This window comes from Lathyrus oleraceus, chromosome 7, assembly GCF_024323335.1.
Source record: "Lathyrus oleraceus cultivar Zhongwan6 chromosome 7, CAAS_Psat_ZW6_1.0, whole genome shotgun sequence".
Classification (NCBI taxonomy): Eukaryota; Viridiplantae; Streptophyta; class Magnoliopsida; order Fabales; family Fabaceae; genus Lathyrus; species Lathyrus oleraceus.
This window is the reverse complement of record NC_066585.1, coordinates 196,778,169-196,793,906: the sequence shown is the minus strand read 5'-3', so window position 1 is coordinate 196,793,906 and position 15,738 is coordinate 196,778,169. Positions and strand designations below refer to the sequence as shown.

The 15,738-nt window shown below is 35.9% G+C and overlaps 2 protein-coding genes across 2 annotated transcripts; one reads left to right on the top strand and one right to left on the bottom strand.

Annotated features, from left to right (window-relative positions):
• The first annotated feature begins 3,993 nt into the window (after positions 1-3,993).
• LOC127102888 (uncharacterized) lies at positions 3,994-4,914 on the top strand. The gene has a single exon (XM_051040209.1). The coding sequence runs from the start codon at positions 3,994-3,996 to the stop codon at positions 4,912-4,914; it is 921 nt and encodes a 306-aa protein (XP_050896166.1).
• A 5,736-nt stretch (positions 4,915-10,650) lies between these two features.
• On the bottom strand, positions 10,651-13,416 carry LOC127108325 (transcriptional corepressor LEUNIG). Its single transcript, XM_051045787.1, has 9 exons — positions 12,901-13,416; positions 12,713-12,813; positions 12,408-12,584; positions 12,161-12,243; positions 11,910-12,059; positions 11,644-11,796; positions 11,443-11,559; positions 11,159-11,359; positions 10,651-10,977 (listed from the first exon to the last, which is right to left on the bottom strand). The coding sequence occupies exons 1-9, from the start codon at positions 12,927-12,929 to the stop codon at positions 10,825-10,827; spliced, it is 1,164 nt and encodes a 387-aa protein (XP_050901744.1). The 5' UTR covers positions 12,930-13,416; the 3' UTR covers positions 10,651-10,824.
• Positions 13,417-15,738: the final 2,322 nt, after the last annotated feature.

The window sequence follows — 15,738 nt, the reverse complement described above, 5'->3', positions numbered from 1 at the left end:
TTAATTTCCCTCTATAAAATAGGTAAACTCATTAGATACACTTAAGAAGAGTAATTCCAAAACGGAGAAATTTAACATACGAAAGCCACAAAAAGAATTGTGAGGGAAGCAAGCATAAAGCGAGTACCTCACGTAGTTACCCATTCAATCCAACCAACTCAACCTCTAATTTAGTTTTCCCAAAAAGTACAATTTTGGTTTAGCCATAAAAAGTAGGAAAAGAATAATAATGGTAATTTATGTTATAAAAACACAAAAATAAGGACAAATTGGTAAAACCATTTTACGAATTCCACAATAATAGTAATACAACAATTTTTTTTGCCAGGAAATGACTTAGCGGTGTTCATTGTTGTCATGGCATTATAGGACGCAACACCTGTTATACCAGCAATACTGGTGCTATAACTTCATGCCAATAATGCCAATACTAACTGAATAATCAATAAAATGATTCTCAACAAATACTTCTACAATGCATCACTTGTCATTCAAATTATTCAACGTAAATTGCTTCCTCGCTCTCTCCCAAATTATAAGTCACTTTGCAAAAAAAAATATCGCAAATTCTAAGTCATTTTACAATTCTAATATAACATTAATAATATTTCCTCCAATATACCATTTATCATTTATTATTATTTCTTATTTTAATTATTTAAGTTTCTCTTTCATCTATAATAAATGAAGGATAATATTGTAAAGTCAAGCATAATTCATCTTTCTCATTCAACATTGATTATGTTTCTTAATCCGTGAGAAATGTCTAAAACATCTTATAATTTGGGACGGATGGAGTATTATTATGGAATCGTTTGATTTAAGAGACTATATTTGCATTTACTGCTCACTCAACATCTTTGAAGATTATTTTCATATAATCTAAATTTTGTACTAAAATTCATCTGCAATAAAGATTAATAAAAAATTTCAGTTTTATAATTTGCATTTTAAAGTAACTTGCTTCAGAACAAAAGAAATTTTCACTCTTAATTCAAACATCACTTCCTCCAATTTCATTGTAATGAAGGAGTCTATATCAGTTTTTTTTCTTCTGATTTTGACTTCCTAATCTGACTCAATCATATTATCAGACATTTTATATCCTCTTCTTAATTCCTTCGATTTATTAACATATGTGATACTACTTCTATTGGTCTCACAGACTTCCAGCAATCTGGCCTCCAATGCAAATAGTTCGACTTATCTCTCAAGATCACATGAATAATAAGTATGTCCTTACTTTAATTGTATTCTTTTGACATATATTAATGTCTTATGTTATGTAGTTGTGCTAATTTTATATGTTGTGACTAGGCAATAATATGTTGGAAAGGAACATATTACTACGTTCGAGGGACTTAGCGCCTCCTCATGTGGGGTTACATCTAATAAATCATGCCTAAGAGGCGCGTCCTATATCAAGTTCCAGATACTTGATTTCTAGTATTTTTATAGGGCTCGACAAAAGTCTCGCCTGAAAGATCAACACGTCTCGCCCGAGGGACTATCTCCTCCTAGTCGGGCCATACATTATTCGAGGAACCTAGCTTCCTCAAACTGATTAAACCGTCATCTGAGAGACTTAGTGTCTCGTCATCCGAGCCACATATTACTACGCCTGAGGGACTTAGCACCCCCTCAGGAGGGGTTACTTCTAATAAATCAAGGTTAAGAGGCGCGACCTGTATCAAGCCCTGGAGACTTAATTTCCTGTCTTGCTAGAGGGCTCAACGAAAGTACGCTTGAAAGGTCAACACGCCTCAGAGTGTTCCCTCAGTTGGGATATACATTATTTGAGGAACTTATATTCCTCAAGCTAATTAAATCCTCGCTTCAAAGACTTAGTGTCTCGTCAACCGTGCTATATATTACTATGCCTGAGGGACTTAGCACCCCCCAGATAAGGTACTTATAATAAATCACGCCTAAGAGGCGCGACATGTATCAAGCCCCTGAGACTTGATTTCCAGTCTTGTTAGAGGGCTCGACGAAAGTCCTGCCTGAAAGGTCAACGCGCCTTGCCCGGGGGACTTAGTGCCTCTTCAGCCGAGCCACATATTACTATGCCCGAGGGACTCACCACCTCGTCAGCTAGGACATTAAGTTTTATGCTCAAGTTATTAACTCCCAAAGGACAACTGAAGTCTCGCACGGGAAAGTACCATTGCTCGGGATACTCCCATTTCTCGCATGTGATAAACACTTCGCCCTCCTTTAAAGGTCTCGTGTATGAGGGACAATGTAGTGTTATATTTGCAAAAGGTATTGCCTAGGGCGATGCCCCGGGGACCGTCCTAAGAGAAGGCGGCAACGTGAGGCCACCAAATGGGAGGTATCGCCTCGCCCCTAATTCTTCCTCGCCCACATAGGAAAACATGGGATGAGATGTCTCTTGGATAGAGGGAAAGTCAAGGTTACTAATTGACCCAAGACTCGCTTGGAAATAGGGATTCAATAGTCCAAATTTGACTAGGTGGGGGACGGACCTTTCCAAGAAAACCCTAGGCCCACGAGGCCTTTATAAATACATCCTCTCCAAATGGAGAAAGGACAAATTGTCACTCACAAATATTACTCACTACTAAGAGAGCATCATGCTCCCGGTAGCCCTAGTACATTATCAGCCATATTGTCGTTCTGCACTCTAGCAGCACCAACCACCATATAGGGCCTCTCACCTCACGTGAGTTGATCCCTCAGATAACATCAACAAACACCATATAGGGCTTCTCGCCTTCATGGACAAGCACTCACCTACCAAATTTTAATATACCTACTAAGGCCTCTGAGCTCCCATGTCTTGTAAGGGAACACACACCCCCATGTACTTTTTTACCATTATAATATTCTTAAGCCTACTTCTTTTTATTGCAATAAAAAAGGTCATATCCCTAAATCTTGCAATATAAGAAACTATGGTGTTCCTTATGGTGAGTATGTGTGGGTTTTGAAAGGCTTTAACCAACAAGGACTATGGTTGTTCAAAAAATCCATAGAACTGAACCGAACCATAGAATCGAACCAAACTCTTATTAAATAAACGAACTGTTATCTCTAGTTCGTGAACCGAACCACAGTTTATCAAACTGTTAGATAACCAAATCGAAATGCAGTTAACCGAACCCAAACTTAGTTGAATCGAGCTGCAATTAACTAACCATATTTATAGCATGATACTACTTGGTTATGTTGGAACTTGGTCCATATTTTCTTGATCTTTTAACTTTAAATTTATTTTAAATATTAAAAATTAATTTTTTAAAATAAAAATTATTTTGAATGATAATATTATTTAATTTTTCCATTAGGTAATAAATGTGATTAAAAAATTGACCGAACATTCAATCAATTATGTAAAAGAAAAATCGTTTTTCACCTACATATTTAAAATATAGATAATATGTTAGTAATAAAATAAAATTAATGCTAATAACCAATAATGTTGTTTTAGATAAAAATGTTGTTTTGAAAAAAAAGGACTTTAGAGTATTCTAACTATAAAACAAGAAACATGGGTTTAGAGTATTCAAGCAGACAAGAATTCATTGTAAATGAAATGTTATTGGTTGGTTTTGAAAAATATCATTAAAATGGAATGTTATTATTACATACTGTTGTAAATATTAGATTGTAAATAGTAATTATTTCTATTAGTAATGAGGCCCATTAGTCAAAGCCCATTAGGTTTTCTATTCTCTCTTATTTAAAGCATGTAGATGTAACATGTAAGGATCACTTTTTAATATATCAGTAAAATATTTTACAACATGGTATCAAGAGCTCCCGATTTTGGGGGATTCGCTTCCGCCTAAACCCTAGCCGCCTTGTAGCGGAGTCTTTTTTTTTACTGCAGTTTGTTGTTATTTTTGGGTGTTTGGGTCATTGTTGTTTTGTGTTGTAGCACATCGTGCTTCTTTTTTTTTGTTCACTCATCTTTGAAACCCTAACCCATCCTGTTTCTTGGTTTGTTTTCTCTCGATTGTCCTTTCAATGGCTGAGATTATTAACGATCAACCACCTCCACCTCCACCTCCCACAAATCCACCAGCCCCATTTAATGCTAAGGATTTTGTCGTTCAAAAAAGTTATTGGCTTACCGGCAAAAATTATTTTCAATGGTCTCAGTTCATCAGACACACTCTAAAATGTTGCGATATGCTTGATCATATTGAAGGAAATCCTCCTCTGGTTACTGCTCCTAACTTCCCTTCCTGGGATAAAGATGATTCTGCTATTATTACTTGGCTTTGGAACTCCATATCTCCAGAAATTAGTAGAAATTGCATGTATCTCTCAAGTGCAAAGGTAGTTTGGGAGTATCTTCGTCGCAGTTATTCCATGAAACAAGATATGTCTGCTTGTTATGATTTAAAGAGGAAAATCTTCAACACTAAGCAGGGAAATCTTTCGATCACTGAGTATTTTGGAGTTCTCAATGGTTTTTGGATTGAGTTGGATCAATATCAGAATTTGAAGATGGAGTGTAGCAAGGATACTGCCGCCTTGAATACTGTTGTTGAGCGGGATAGGATCTTTGATTTCCTAGCATGCCTTAATGCTGAATTTGACCCTATTCGGGTGCAGATTTTGGGTAAGGAAAAATTTCCTGATCTTAATGAAGTTTTTTACACTATCCGTAGTGAGGAAACCCGTCGTCAAGCTATGCTTCATGAACAGCCCCCGGATGTGTCAGCATTAGTAGCTAGCAAAACAACAAGACAAGGACCACCACCATCATCATCCAAGAATGTTCGTGACAAATTCTATTGTGAGCATTGCAACCGATCAGGGCATACAAAGGATAGGTGTTTCAAACTTCATGGGAGGGAGCAGGTTCTTAGCCGAGGTGGCGGTTCTCGCAACATGCACCAGTATCAGGCACATGTTGCTACACATGTCCAGGATACTTAAAGCTTTGAAAAGAGGGGAACTGATGTTTCCTCCTTCAGTCAGAATGATGTGGAATGGTTGAAGTCTATGCTTGACTCCATGAGTAAGCCTTCTGGTTCTGGGTCTCTAGCAGTTACTGGTAAGAGTTTGTGTTCCCGATCTCTTACTGTTTGTGGTAATATTCCTAAGAATGCGTGGATTCTTGACTCTGGTGCTACTAATCATATGACATTTGATTCCACATTATTATGCTCTTATACCACACCTTCGAGTATTCCTTATATCATTGTTGTTGATGGCTCTCATGCTTGTGTTGTTGATATTGACTTGCAACCTCCATTCCAGTTGCAATTTGTGCTTCATGTTCCCACACTTTCCCACAATTTAATTTCCATCCATAAGCTTACCCGTGATCTGAATTGTAAAGTAATTTTTTCTATGTCCCATTGTGTTTTTCAGGACCTTACCACGGGGCAGACGATTGGAATTGCTAAGGAAAAGGAAGGGTTATACTACTTCTCTGATGACCATCCAAAGGTGTTGTCCGCCTGTTTCCAGTCTCAGTCTTCCTCTTCAGCCTCACAAATTTGGCTTCAGCACAAGCGTCTCGGTCATCCTCCATTTTATATAATTAAGTCTATGTTTCCGTCGTTGTTCTTACACCATTTTGTTGAGTCTTTTAAGTGTAATATTTGTCAGTTGGCAAAACACAATCGTGTATCTTTTCCTTCCAGTTTTAATAAAAGTGATGAACCTTTTGATTTGATTCATTCTGATGTTTGGGGACCTGCCCCTACCTCTAATATTTTTGGTGCAAAATGGTTTGTCTAATTTATTGATGATTGTACTCGGGTAACTTGGATTTTCTTGATGAATACTAAATCCGAAGTACCACAAATATTTATCCAATTTTATAATATGGTACAAACGCAATTTGGGAAAGGCATAAAAAGAATTCGTTCTAACAATGGTAAAGAATATGTCAATCATACTTTTTCCAACTTCACTAGTAAACATGGCATTCTCCATGAATTCACATGTGTTGACACCCCACAACAAAACGGTGTCGCAGAAAGAAAAAATCGTCATTTACTTGAAGTTGCTAGATCTCTCCTTTTTCAAATGTCTGTTCCTACCTCTTATTGGGGTGAGGCAATTCTTACTGCTGCCTATCTGATTAACCGGGTCCCATCTCGAGTGTTAGGTAATAAAAGTCCTGCCCAATGTATGCTTTCACGTTTTCCATCTGTTCCTATCTTACACACTCTTGAGTCTCGCATTTTTGGTTGTGTTGCTTTTGTTCATGTTCACAAACAATATCGCAACAAATTGGATCCCCGTGCTGTCAGATGTATCTTTCTGGGTTATGCACCCAACAAAAGAGGGTACAAATGTTATCATCCTCCGAGTCGAAAATTCTTTGTCTCCAAAGATGTCACCTTTCATGAAAATGTGTCATATTTCACTCGTTCTCAGTCTTAGGGGGAGAACATAAGTGACTTAGAGTCAGAGTCAGAGTCTGAGTCTGAGTTTCTGATCCTTGGTCCTAGCCTCCCTAGAACACCTATCAGTGCTCCCTCTCTTGAACCCGAGTTGTCACCTAGTTTGAGTTGAGTCCTAGTTCAACACCTAAATCTGAGCCAGTAAGTGTTCCTGGTCCTTCAAGGCCTTCTGTTTTACATGAATCAGCACCTCCAGCACCAACTCTAGTGTATCAGAGAAGAAGTAAACCTGACCTTCTCCAGAAACAAATTCAATCGCCTGAACCGGAGGTAAGTACTGAAAATGATTCCTCTAGTGATGATTGTGCCATTTCTGATACTTGTGACACTAATCCAGTTGATTTACCCATTGCTTTGAGGAAGGATAAAAGATCTTGTCCCTCCCTATATCGACACCCTATCTCTCAATATGTCTCCACTAAACATCTTTCCACACAATATCAAAGTTTTATCGCAGCTGTTGATTCTGTGAAAATCCCATCATCTGTTGAAGAAACATTGCAAAATAGAAATTGGGTCCAAGCTATGGATGAGGAAATGAGAGCACTTGAAAAAAAATGGTACTTGGGAGATTATTGAAAGGAAAAGAGACAAAAGTCCAGTTGGATGCAGATGGATCTATACTGTAAAGTACAAATTTGATGGTACACTTGATCGGTACAAAGCAAGACTAGTGGCAAAAGGTTATACTCAGACGTATGGTATTGATTATGAGGAGACATTTGCCCCAGTGGCAAAGATGAATACTGTTCGAATTTTACTATCTCTTGTTGCTTCATGTGGATGGGAATTGCAACAGTTTGATGTTAAAAATGCGTTCTTGCATGGAGACTTAGAGGAAGAAGTGTATATGGAGATTCCACCAGGTGTTGGCATAACAAATGGAGCTAACAAGGTGTGTAAATTGAAGAAAGCCTTATATGGACTAAAGCAGTCCCCTCGGGAATGGTTTAGAAGATTCACAAAGGCAATGATGTGTTTGGGCTATAAGCAAAGTCAAGGAGACCACACTTTATTTTTTGAACATGCACAAGGAGGAAAACTGACTGTACTTCTTGTTTATGTTGATGATATTATTGTTACAGGAGATGATTTGATTGAGAGACATTTCCTCAAAGAGAAATTATCAGCAGAGTTTGAGATGAAAGACCTTGGGCAACTCAAGTATTTCTTGGGAATTGAGGTAGCCTACTCAAAGCAATGCATCTTTATTTCTCAAAGGAAGTATGTGCTTGATCTTTTGCAGGAAACTGGCAAACTTGGATGCAAACCTGCAAGTGTTCCCATTGAACAAAATCACAGGATAAGCTTTGAGGAGGAAAGTGACAAAGTTGACAAGGGTCAATATCAGAGATTAGTGGGAAAATTGATTTACTTGGCACACACTAGACCAGATTTGGCATATGCAGTCAGTGTGGTGAGCCAATTCATGCATGATCCGAGGGTGAGACATTTGCAGGCTGTAGACCGCGTTCTACAATATCTTAAAGCAACTCCAGGGAGAGGACTTTTGTTTAAAAGAGGTGGAAATCTAACTATGGAGACTTACACTGATGCGGATTATGCCGGATCAGTGAGTGACAGAAGATCTACGTCAGGCTATTGTACTTTTCTGTGTGGTAACCTTGTAGCTTGGAAGAGTAAAAAGCAAAGTGTAGTTGCTCGATCAAGCGCCGAGGCAGAATTTAGAGCTATGGCACTAGGAATTTGTGAGCTATTGTGGATGAAACAAATTCTAGAAGACTTGAAGATACAATGTGAAGGTCCTATGAAATTGTTTTGTGACAATAAATCGGCTATTAGTATTGCTCATAATCCTGTTCAGCATGACAGGACTAAACACATTGAGATTGACCGACATTTTATCAAAGAGAAGTTGGATAATGGACTGATAACTACATCTTATGTTCCTTTCGGGCATCAGCTGGCAGATGTGTTAACAAAAGGCTTACCAACAGAAAGATTCAGGCAACTTACTTGCAAGCTGGGAATGATAGATATCCATTCACCAGCTTGAGGGGGAGTGCTGTAAATATTAGATTGTAAATAGTAATTATTTCTATTAGTAATGAGGCCCATTAGTCAAAGCTCATTAGGTTTTCTATTCTCTCTTATTTAAAGCATGTAGATGTAACATGTAAGGATCACTTTTTAATATATCAGTAAAATATTTTACAACACATACTGAGTTTGAAAAACAATTTTTTACCTTTACATTACATATATTAGTGATAAAAAATGCTTACAAAAGTGATTTTAAAAATTCTAAAATAATTTTTTATTAAAAAAATATAACGGTTATGTTTACCGTAACAAACAGTTGTTTTACAAAATGGTTGCAGACAGTTTGGTACGGTTCAGAATTAAGAAGCGGTATATCGAACCAATTGTTTGGTTGAGTTTGGTTATGAAGAAAATCAAAACGGTTTGGTTCGGCTCTTGTAATTAATTGTTATGGTTCAGTTCGGTACAATTTGGTACTCTCAGTGAATTATACCATAAAAACCTCTAACAAAGACCCAAAGCATATTGGATATCTAACCCGGGTTAATTTGTTTTGTAGGTACTCACTACCAACATGTGGTATCTAAATAGTGGCTGCTTCAAGCACATGACCAGAGACAAGACAAAGTTCTCATCCACTACCTTAAAGTCAAAGGAATATGTCACATATGGAGATAACAATAATGAAAGGATTCTTGGTATTTGGAAAGTTGGCACTCCCCCTTCACAACAATTGATGATGTTCTTTATGTTGAAGACTTGAAGCATAATCTCATTAGCATAAGTCAAATTTGTGATAAATGATTCAAAATCAACTTCACCAAGTATGAATGTGTCATAGAAGATGAAGTCTCTCATGAAGTAAAGCTTATTGAAAAAAGGATCAACAACATCTTCATGATATCATTAGACAATTTATCTTTGAAAATTGAGTATCTCGTGGTAAGTAATAATGATGCATGGCTTTGGAACAAAATAATATCACATATTCACATGGAAAATTTAAATAAATTAGTCGAGCATGATCTTCTTATTGGACTACCCAAGATAAAATTTATCAAAGATAGATTGTGTGATGCATGTTAAAAGAAAAAACAAACAAAATTCTCTTTCAAAACCAAAGAATACGATGACAACTTCAAGATCTCTCCAATTAATTAGTCAAAGATTGAGTTAAAGCATGTAAAATTTTGAAATCAGAAATGATATTCTATACTACTTTCTTACACCTACACCATAAACAATACTTTTTTAATTTTTTATTATTAAATTCTCTCTCCTACTACACCTATATTTATCTTTTCTTCATATTTTAATGGATATAAATGTATTTGAAATATTATAGTAATAAATATTTTTTTATAAAAATATAAAAACTATTATTATTATTTTTAAAATTAATATGATTAATCAATTTTATATTTTTATTAATCAATATTTTATATTTTATTAACCAACTTTATTTTATTATAAAAAAATATTTTTAATATCTGAATTAACCAGTTTCATCACTTCATTAACCAATTTTTTATATCTTATTAACCAATTTTATTTCCCTATTTAAAATTACTGTTCACAAATACTATTTATAAGATCCTGTTCTTGATACTGTTCATAACACTGATCATAAAATATTGGTGTATAAAGTGGATGAACAATGTATATGGTGTAAGTATTGGTGTATAAAGTGGGTGTAAGAATAACATTGAATAATGTATATGGTGTAAGTATTGGTGTATAAAGTGGGTGTAAGAATAACATTGTTGTATAAAAAATTAGATATCATACTGTATTTGATAAGATTGGAGATAAATTGTTCTCGCTAGCGTGTTCTAGTTACCTTGAGTTACTCAGTTCCGTCATATAATCTGACTTAATAATAACAGCAATGCTATAAAACAATTACATTCTAAAGATGACTAATTCATTGAACTTCATATTATCCAACACATGAGTATCACCTGATGGTAAGCTTAGCAATAGTTAAAAGACAGAAAATTCATATTACATGTTTCTAAACAAAAGGTTATGAAAATGTTAACAATTAAGTTTGTTGACAATAGACATATATGTACTGTTGGACACAAAACAGAACACCCAATGTGATTAGCTACGTTACATAACAATCTATTCTAATTCAATTAAAATACTACTAATCATCCAATTTATAAATAATAAATTCAACTATTTAAAACAAAACTTGGATAACTCACGTAAATGAATTTACTACTAACCAACAGATATGGACCAACAAAAATGGTTCATCTTTATACATTAAAAGTGTAAACGAATATTATCAATTTTTTTTCACTTTGCGACTAGCTACAACTGTCCATATACACAAAGATTATCTAACAAATCCTAAAAACTGAAGCAGGGGAGCAATTTACACCAAAGAACAGAGACATTAACTAGAACAAGAACTTCATTTCCATATATTCACCACAGAATCAGATTGTTGGCTAACTGATGCAATGTATTCACTTTTCGCTGTAGTAGCTGCTAGTCCAGTAACTGATAGATTGGAGGCTCGTGCAACAGATATTTTCGTTTTTTCAAGAATCAACACTTCCAAGCACTGAAAGAAACTGTCCACAGATTATTTTCTATTTATGCAATAACTTTTGCACTTGCTACATAACAGTCAAAGACAAAACTCTAAGTTGAAATACGTAAACATCAAAGTTTTTATATTTTCGAGTAACCAGTCGAAAGAATCATAAGAGCACATTCTAATGGAATAGAAGAGATGAGTTTACCTCAGAGCCACCAATAACTAAGACGTCATTGTATCGAGGATGGAATATGATAGAATTAAACCTCCCCTTGTTTAATGAATAGAGATAAATGCATGGTCCAGTCTTAAACAACGACCAGACACGTACACTATCTTCGCTGACAGAGGCAATCATCCTTCCACTGACATCCCAACATAAGGATTCAATGTCGTTGACGTGTCCCTAATAGAGAATGAGATTCAGACTCATGGTGCAGTAATACAAGTGTCATGATACACAACTTATATATGATATGTAAAGCTCACCTCAAGACGGTTAATAACCATAAAATTTTTAGGATCAAGTATGGTGATAACATTTCGATTAGCAACTGCCAAAAGACTCCCATTTCCAGGCTGAAATCTCACTCTGCTTCCACCTACCTGAAATTTATATTATACAATTCATTGTACTCATGTGATCGTTGTTATTCAGTTTTGAATACTAAAGACGAGTGTAAGACTCACCGTATGGCTGTTTATAAGGAGTTGCCGATTGACATCCCATGCTTTAATTACACCTTCGGCATCGGATGAGCAAAGAATTCGGCCTAATGGGTGGAAGTCGAGTGATCTTACTCTCCAATTATGACCAACAAATTTAGACAACGCTATCGCAGGCTATACATATATATCATGAAACATGAAAACAAAATGAATTAATTCCTAAGTTAAAAAGAAAGTACTAATGCAAAAGAGTGAGTAGATGGGAACATCAAATGAAAGAGACTCACTTTGTTTGCATCCCATAGCTTTACTGTTGTATCAGCTGAAGCTGTTGCAAATATATTTGTTCCTGGTTGAAATCTAACATCTAAGATGGTAGATGAGTGTGACTCAACTGAAGTAACAGAAAGAGGAGTTCCCACATAGCAAATGAAAGGCTATATAAACCACAACATAAAGATAAATACAATGAGCAAACACGTAGCGGTAGCGACCGTAAACAGTTGGAATTAGAAAATTGATCGCGATGATTATTCACCTTCAACCCAATCCCGCCACTTGCTACGGTATTTCCATCTGATGAAATATCGCAGGACAAAAGTGTCTGACCGCTTTCAAAACCTTGTGTTACAAATTAAAGAAAACACTGAATCAACTAAAGAATAAAAATTGCCATCTCAATTTCATAAACAAATTTACCACTTGCAATATGTAATTCAAGAGAACTATATAGTATATGAAATAACAGAATTGTGATGTCAAAGAACTAGAGATTAAAAATTTACTAGAAAGGTGCGTAATAGAATATCCTTCTCGATGAATCCGAGGGAGCCCGTCGATTATCGCATCAATATTGACGACCAACCCTTGGGTTAGAGCCTTTGCCACACCATCCCTAAATCGAGGCTCATGCAATGAATTCCAGAAGTTGTACAAGAATCCATGTGGTGGTTGATCCATTGCTAAAAACAAAGTTAATATGTATTCATGCAAGGGGTATCGACTATCAACGAAGAGACTGATTCTTGAGCAAAATGAATCAAGAAAAAAACACATGAATAGTTCCTAATATCCATACTATAACGCATACCATTGGGCAATTGTCCATTAAGTTGAGTTTCAATTCGGAAAGCCTCGGCGCTGTTTGATAATCTTTTCTTCTTGAGGTAATCATATATAATGATATGTAAGCTACCCAGAAGAAAACACGCATAAGAATCGGAATAAAAGAAAGCATTGCAAGAAAATGAAAGAAAGTGCGTGCAGCATTATACTCACAGATCTTCATTGGGAGGATTCGGGTGCATGATGAAAAAAATTGCAGTTGGATGAACAAGAGTAATGAAGATGAGAAAATGAGTGGGAACGATAATGAAGTAAGGTAGAATTTATAGTGAACATGCAGAGTCATGCAAAAGCAGAAAATTTTCATTTTTGAGTTGATTAGTGAACCGGACCGGACAGTACGGACCGGTTAGCAGTAAAACCGTGAACCGGATATATATCAGTTTGATTCTCTGAACCGTATTTCTGCGAACAAACTCGATCGGTGATTAGTTACTCTCGCCGTCAGCAGATTGTGCGGCACCCACCGCCGGCCGCTTCTGCATGCGATGACAGCCATGTGGTAACGTCACCGTGAGTTGGCGCACGATTAAGACCTCCGCCGCGTAATTTCACCTTCAGTTACTCTCTCGTGGCGGGTAACCCTTTTTTTGCTTTGCCCTCTTTCTGGTGCGGGTTGTGTTGTGTGTGTAACTCTTTCTAGACTGTTTCTTAAAATTTATGATTGTATCAACTTGTTTTTTTAGTGTATATTTTCAATATGTTAAAATGTTCTTCGAAATTTATGAATCTGGTTTATAGATATTTTAGAATGTCGACAATGTAATTGACTAAATTGATAAAGTAATAATTTAAGTATTCATTAATTAATTCTTATGCTTTGAATTGGTTATTTTAATTAATTTTATTTAGTTATTTCGAAAACAAAGGTATTTTATTTTTCATTGCTAACAAAATATCAAATCTCAATTTTGTATGTACAGTAATATTAAATTTTCTTTAAAAAGAGTTTATATTCATTGTGATTTTATCTAAGTCGAACACTAAAATAAATGAGAAACTGAGTCTTAGTAACTACATTTACCAACACATTACCAATCAAGTCTCTCATGAGTAAATTGTCTTTTGCAATTATTTAATTATAGATTTTTTTTTTGGAAATTCATCAATTATCGAAAAAATTCATTAGAATTTATAGAGAATTTTGAATCGAATCTTGATGAATAAGAATCAATTTTTTTGATTGATTATTTCTCTTATTCTTCACTCTTCAGTCGGATGAATCAATCAACCTTAATTGTAAGATTTCGGTGCACAATGATAATGAAAAGAAATTAAATTGAATTGGGAAAGAAAGAGAGATTAAGATTTTCGAATAAGGAAGAAGAAGAAGAAAAAAATGCAGAGTAACTCTCTCCTCTCAAACTGAGAATTGTTATTCTTTACAACTGCAAGTATGTGTTGTTTTTACAATGATAGGGGTTACTCCCTATTTATAGAATTGGGTTTGCTTGCTCCTCAAGTAAAGCCCAAAATACATAATTCTGCTAATACTACAAAGTTAGGCCTAAGTAAAAATTCATGTTGAGGCTAACTCCTCAACCCTTCGACACTTAGGTGTTTCAACGCTCCCTTGCTTCTGTCTAGAAACTTGCTTTAACACAAGAAATTGCAATTCAACACCCCATCTAATTCATTGTGTCTAAGCAATCTATATTCATCATAGACCTAACTTCTTAAGCACTTCGACTTGCACTCCTTTTGTCATAATATCTACAATCTGATTCTCAGTTCTGTAGTGTTCCAAGTTCAGTTTCGCTTCTGCTACTTACTCTCGAAGATAATGGAACCTCATTTCGATGTGCTTACTTCGTCCATGTGCTATCGAATTCTTCTCTAGATTGATAGCAGACATGTTGTCGGTCTTTATGGTAATCCCTCAATGATTCTTCCCTGTAATTTCTTCGATCAAATTCACCATCCATGTTGCTTAACATGCATAGAGAGAAGCATATATGTACTCTGCTTCACACGACGATAGTGCCACTACTGGTTCCTTTCTTGAACTCCAAGTAATTGGTGCACCACCGAGCATAAACACATAACCAACTGTGGATTTTATATCCTCAACATCACTACACCAACTTGAGTCGGTGTATTCCACTAGCTTGTATTATTTTCCTTCATCAGCTGCAGGAAACAAAATTCCATAGTCGAAAGTTCCTTTCAGATACCTCAGTATCCTCTTCGTCGTTGTTAGGTGTGATACTTTTGGCTTCTGCATGAATCTTCTCACCATACCCACACTGTATGCTAGATCAACCCTTGTGTGACAAAGGTATCAAAGTGATCCAATGAGTCTTCTGTACTATGTTGGATCGACATCATCTTCATATGTGTCTTTCGACAGTTGCAATCTGGGCTCAGCTGGAGTCGAAGTTCAGTTGCAATCTTGCATCTCAAATCTCTTGAGTATTTCGCCTGCATATCTTCTTTGGTGCATCATAAAGTCTCGACTACTCTTGTAGAATTCGATTCCAAGAAAATGTGAGAGATTTCCCAAGTCTGGCATTTCAAACTCTCACTTAGGTCATGTTTGAAATCTTCGATCTCCTTCTTGCAACTTCTTCTTATCAACAGGTCATTGACATAGAGACATAGTATAATCAACTCATTATAGCTTCTTCTTACATATACTCCATGCTCAGTTGTGCACTTTATAAATTCCTTCTCCCTTAGGAAACTATCTATCTTCTTATTCCAAACTCTTGGAGCTTGCGTAAGTCCATACATGGCTTTATGCAGACTGTATACCTTACTTTCTTCGCCATGTTTCACAAACCCAACTGGTTGTGCAACATAAACTTCTTCATCTAAGGGACCATTCAATAATGCATATTTCACATCCATCTGACATATGTGCCAGTTGTTCATGTATGTTAGACCAACAACCAACCTAATTGTTTCGATCCTAGCAACAGGTGCAAAAACTTCATCGAAGTTGATTCCTTCCTTCTTAAGAAATCCTTTCGCCACAAGCCTTGCCTTGTG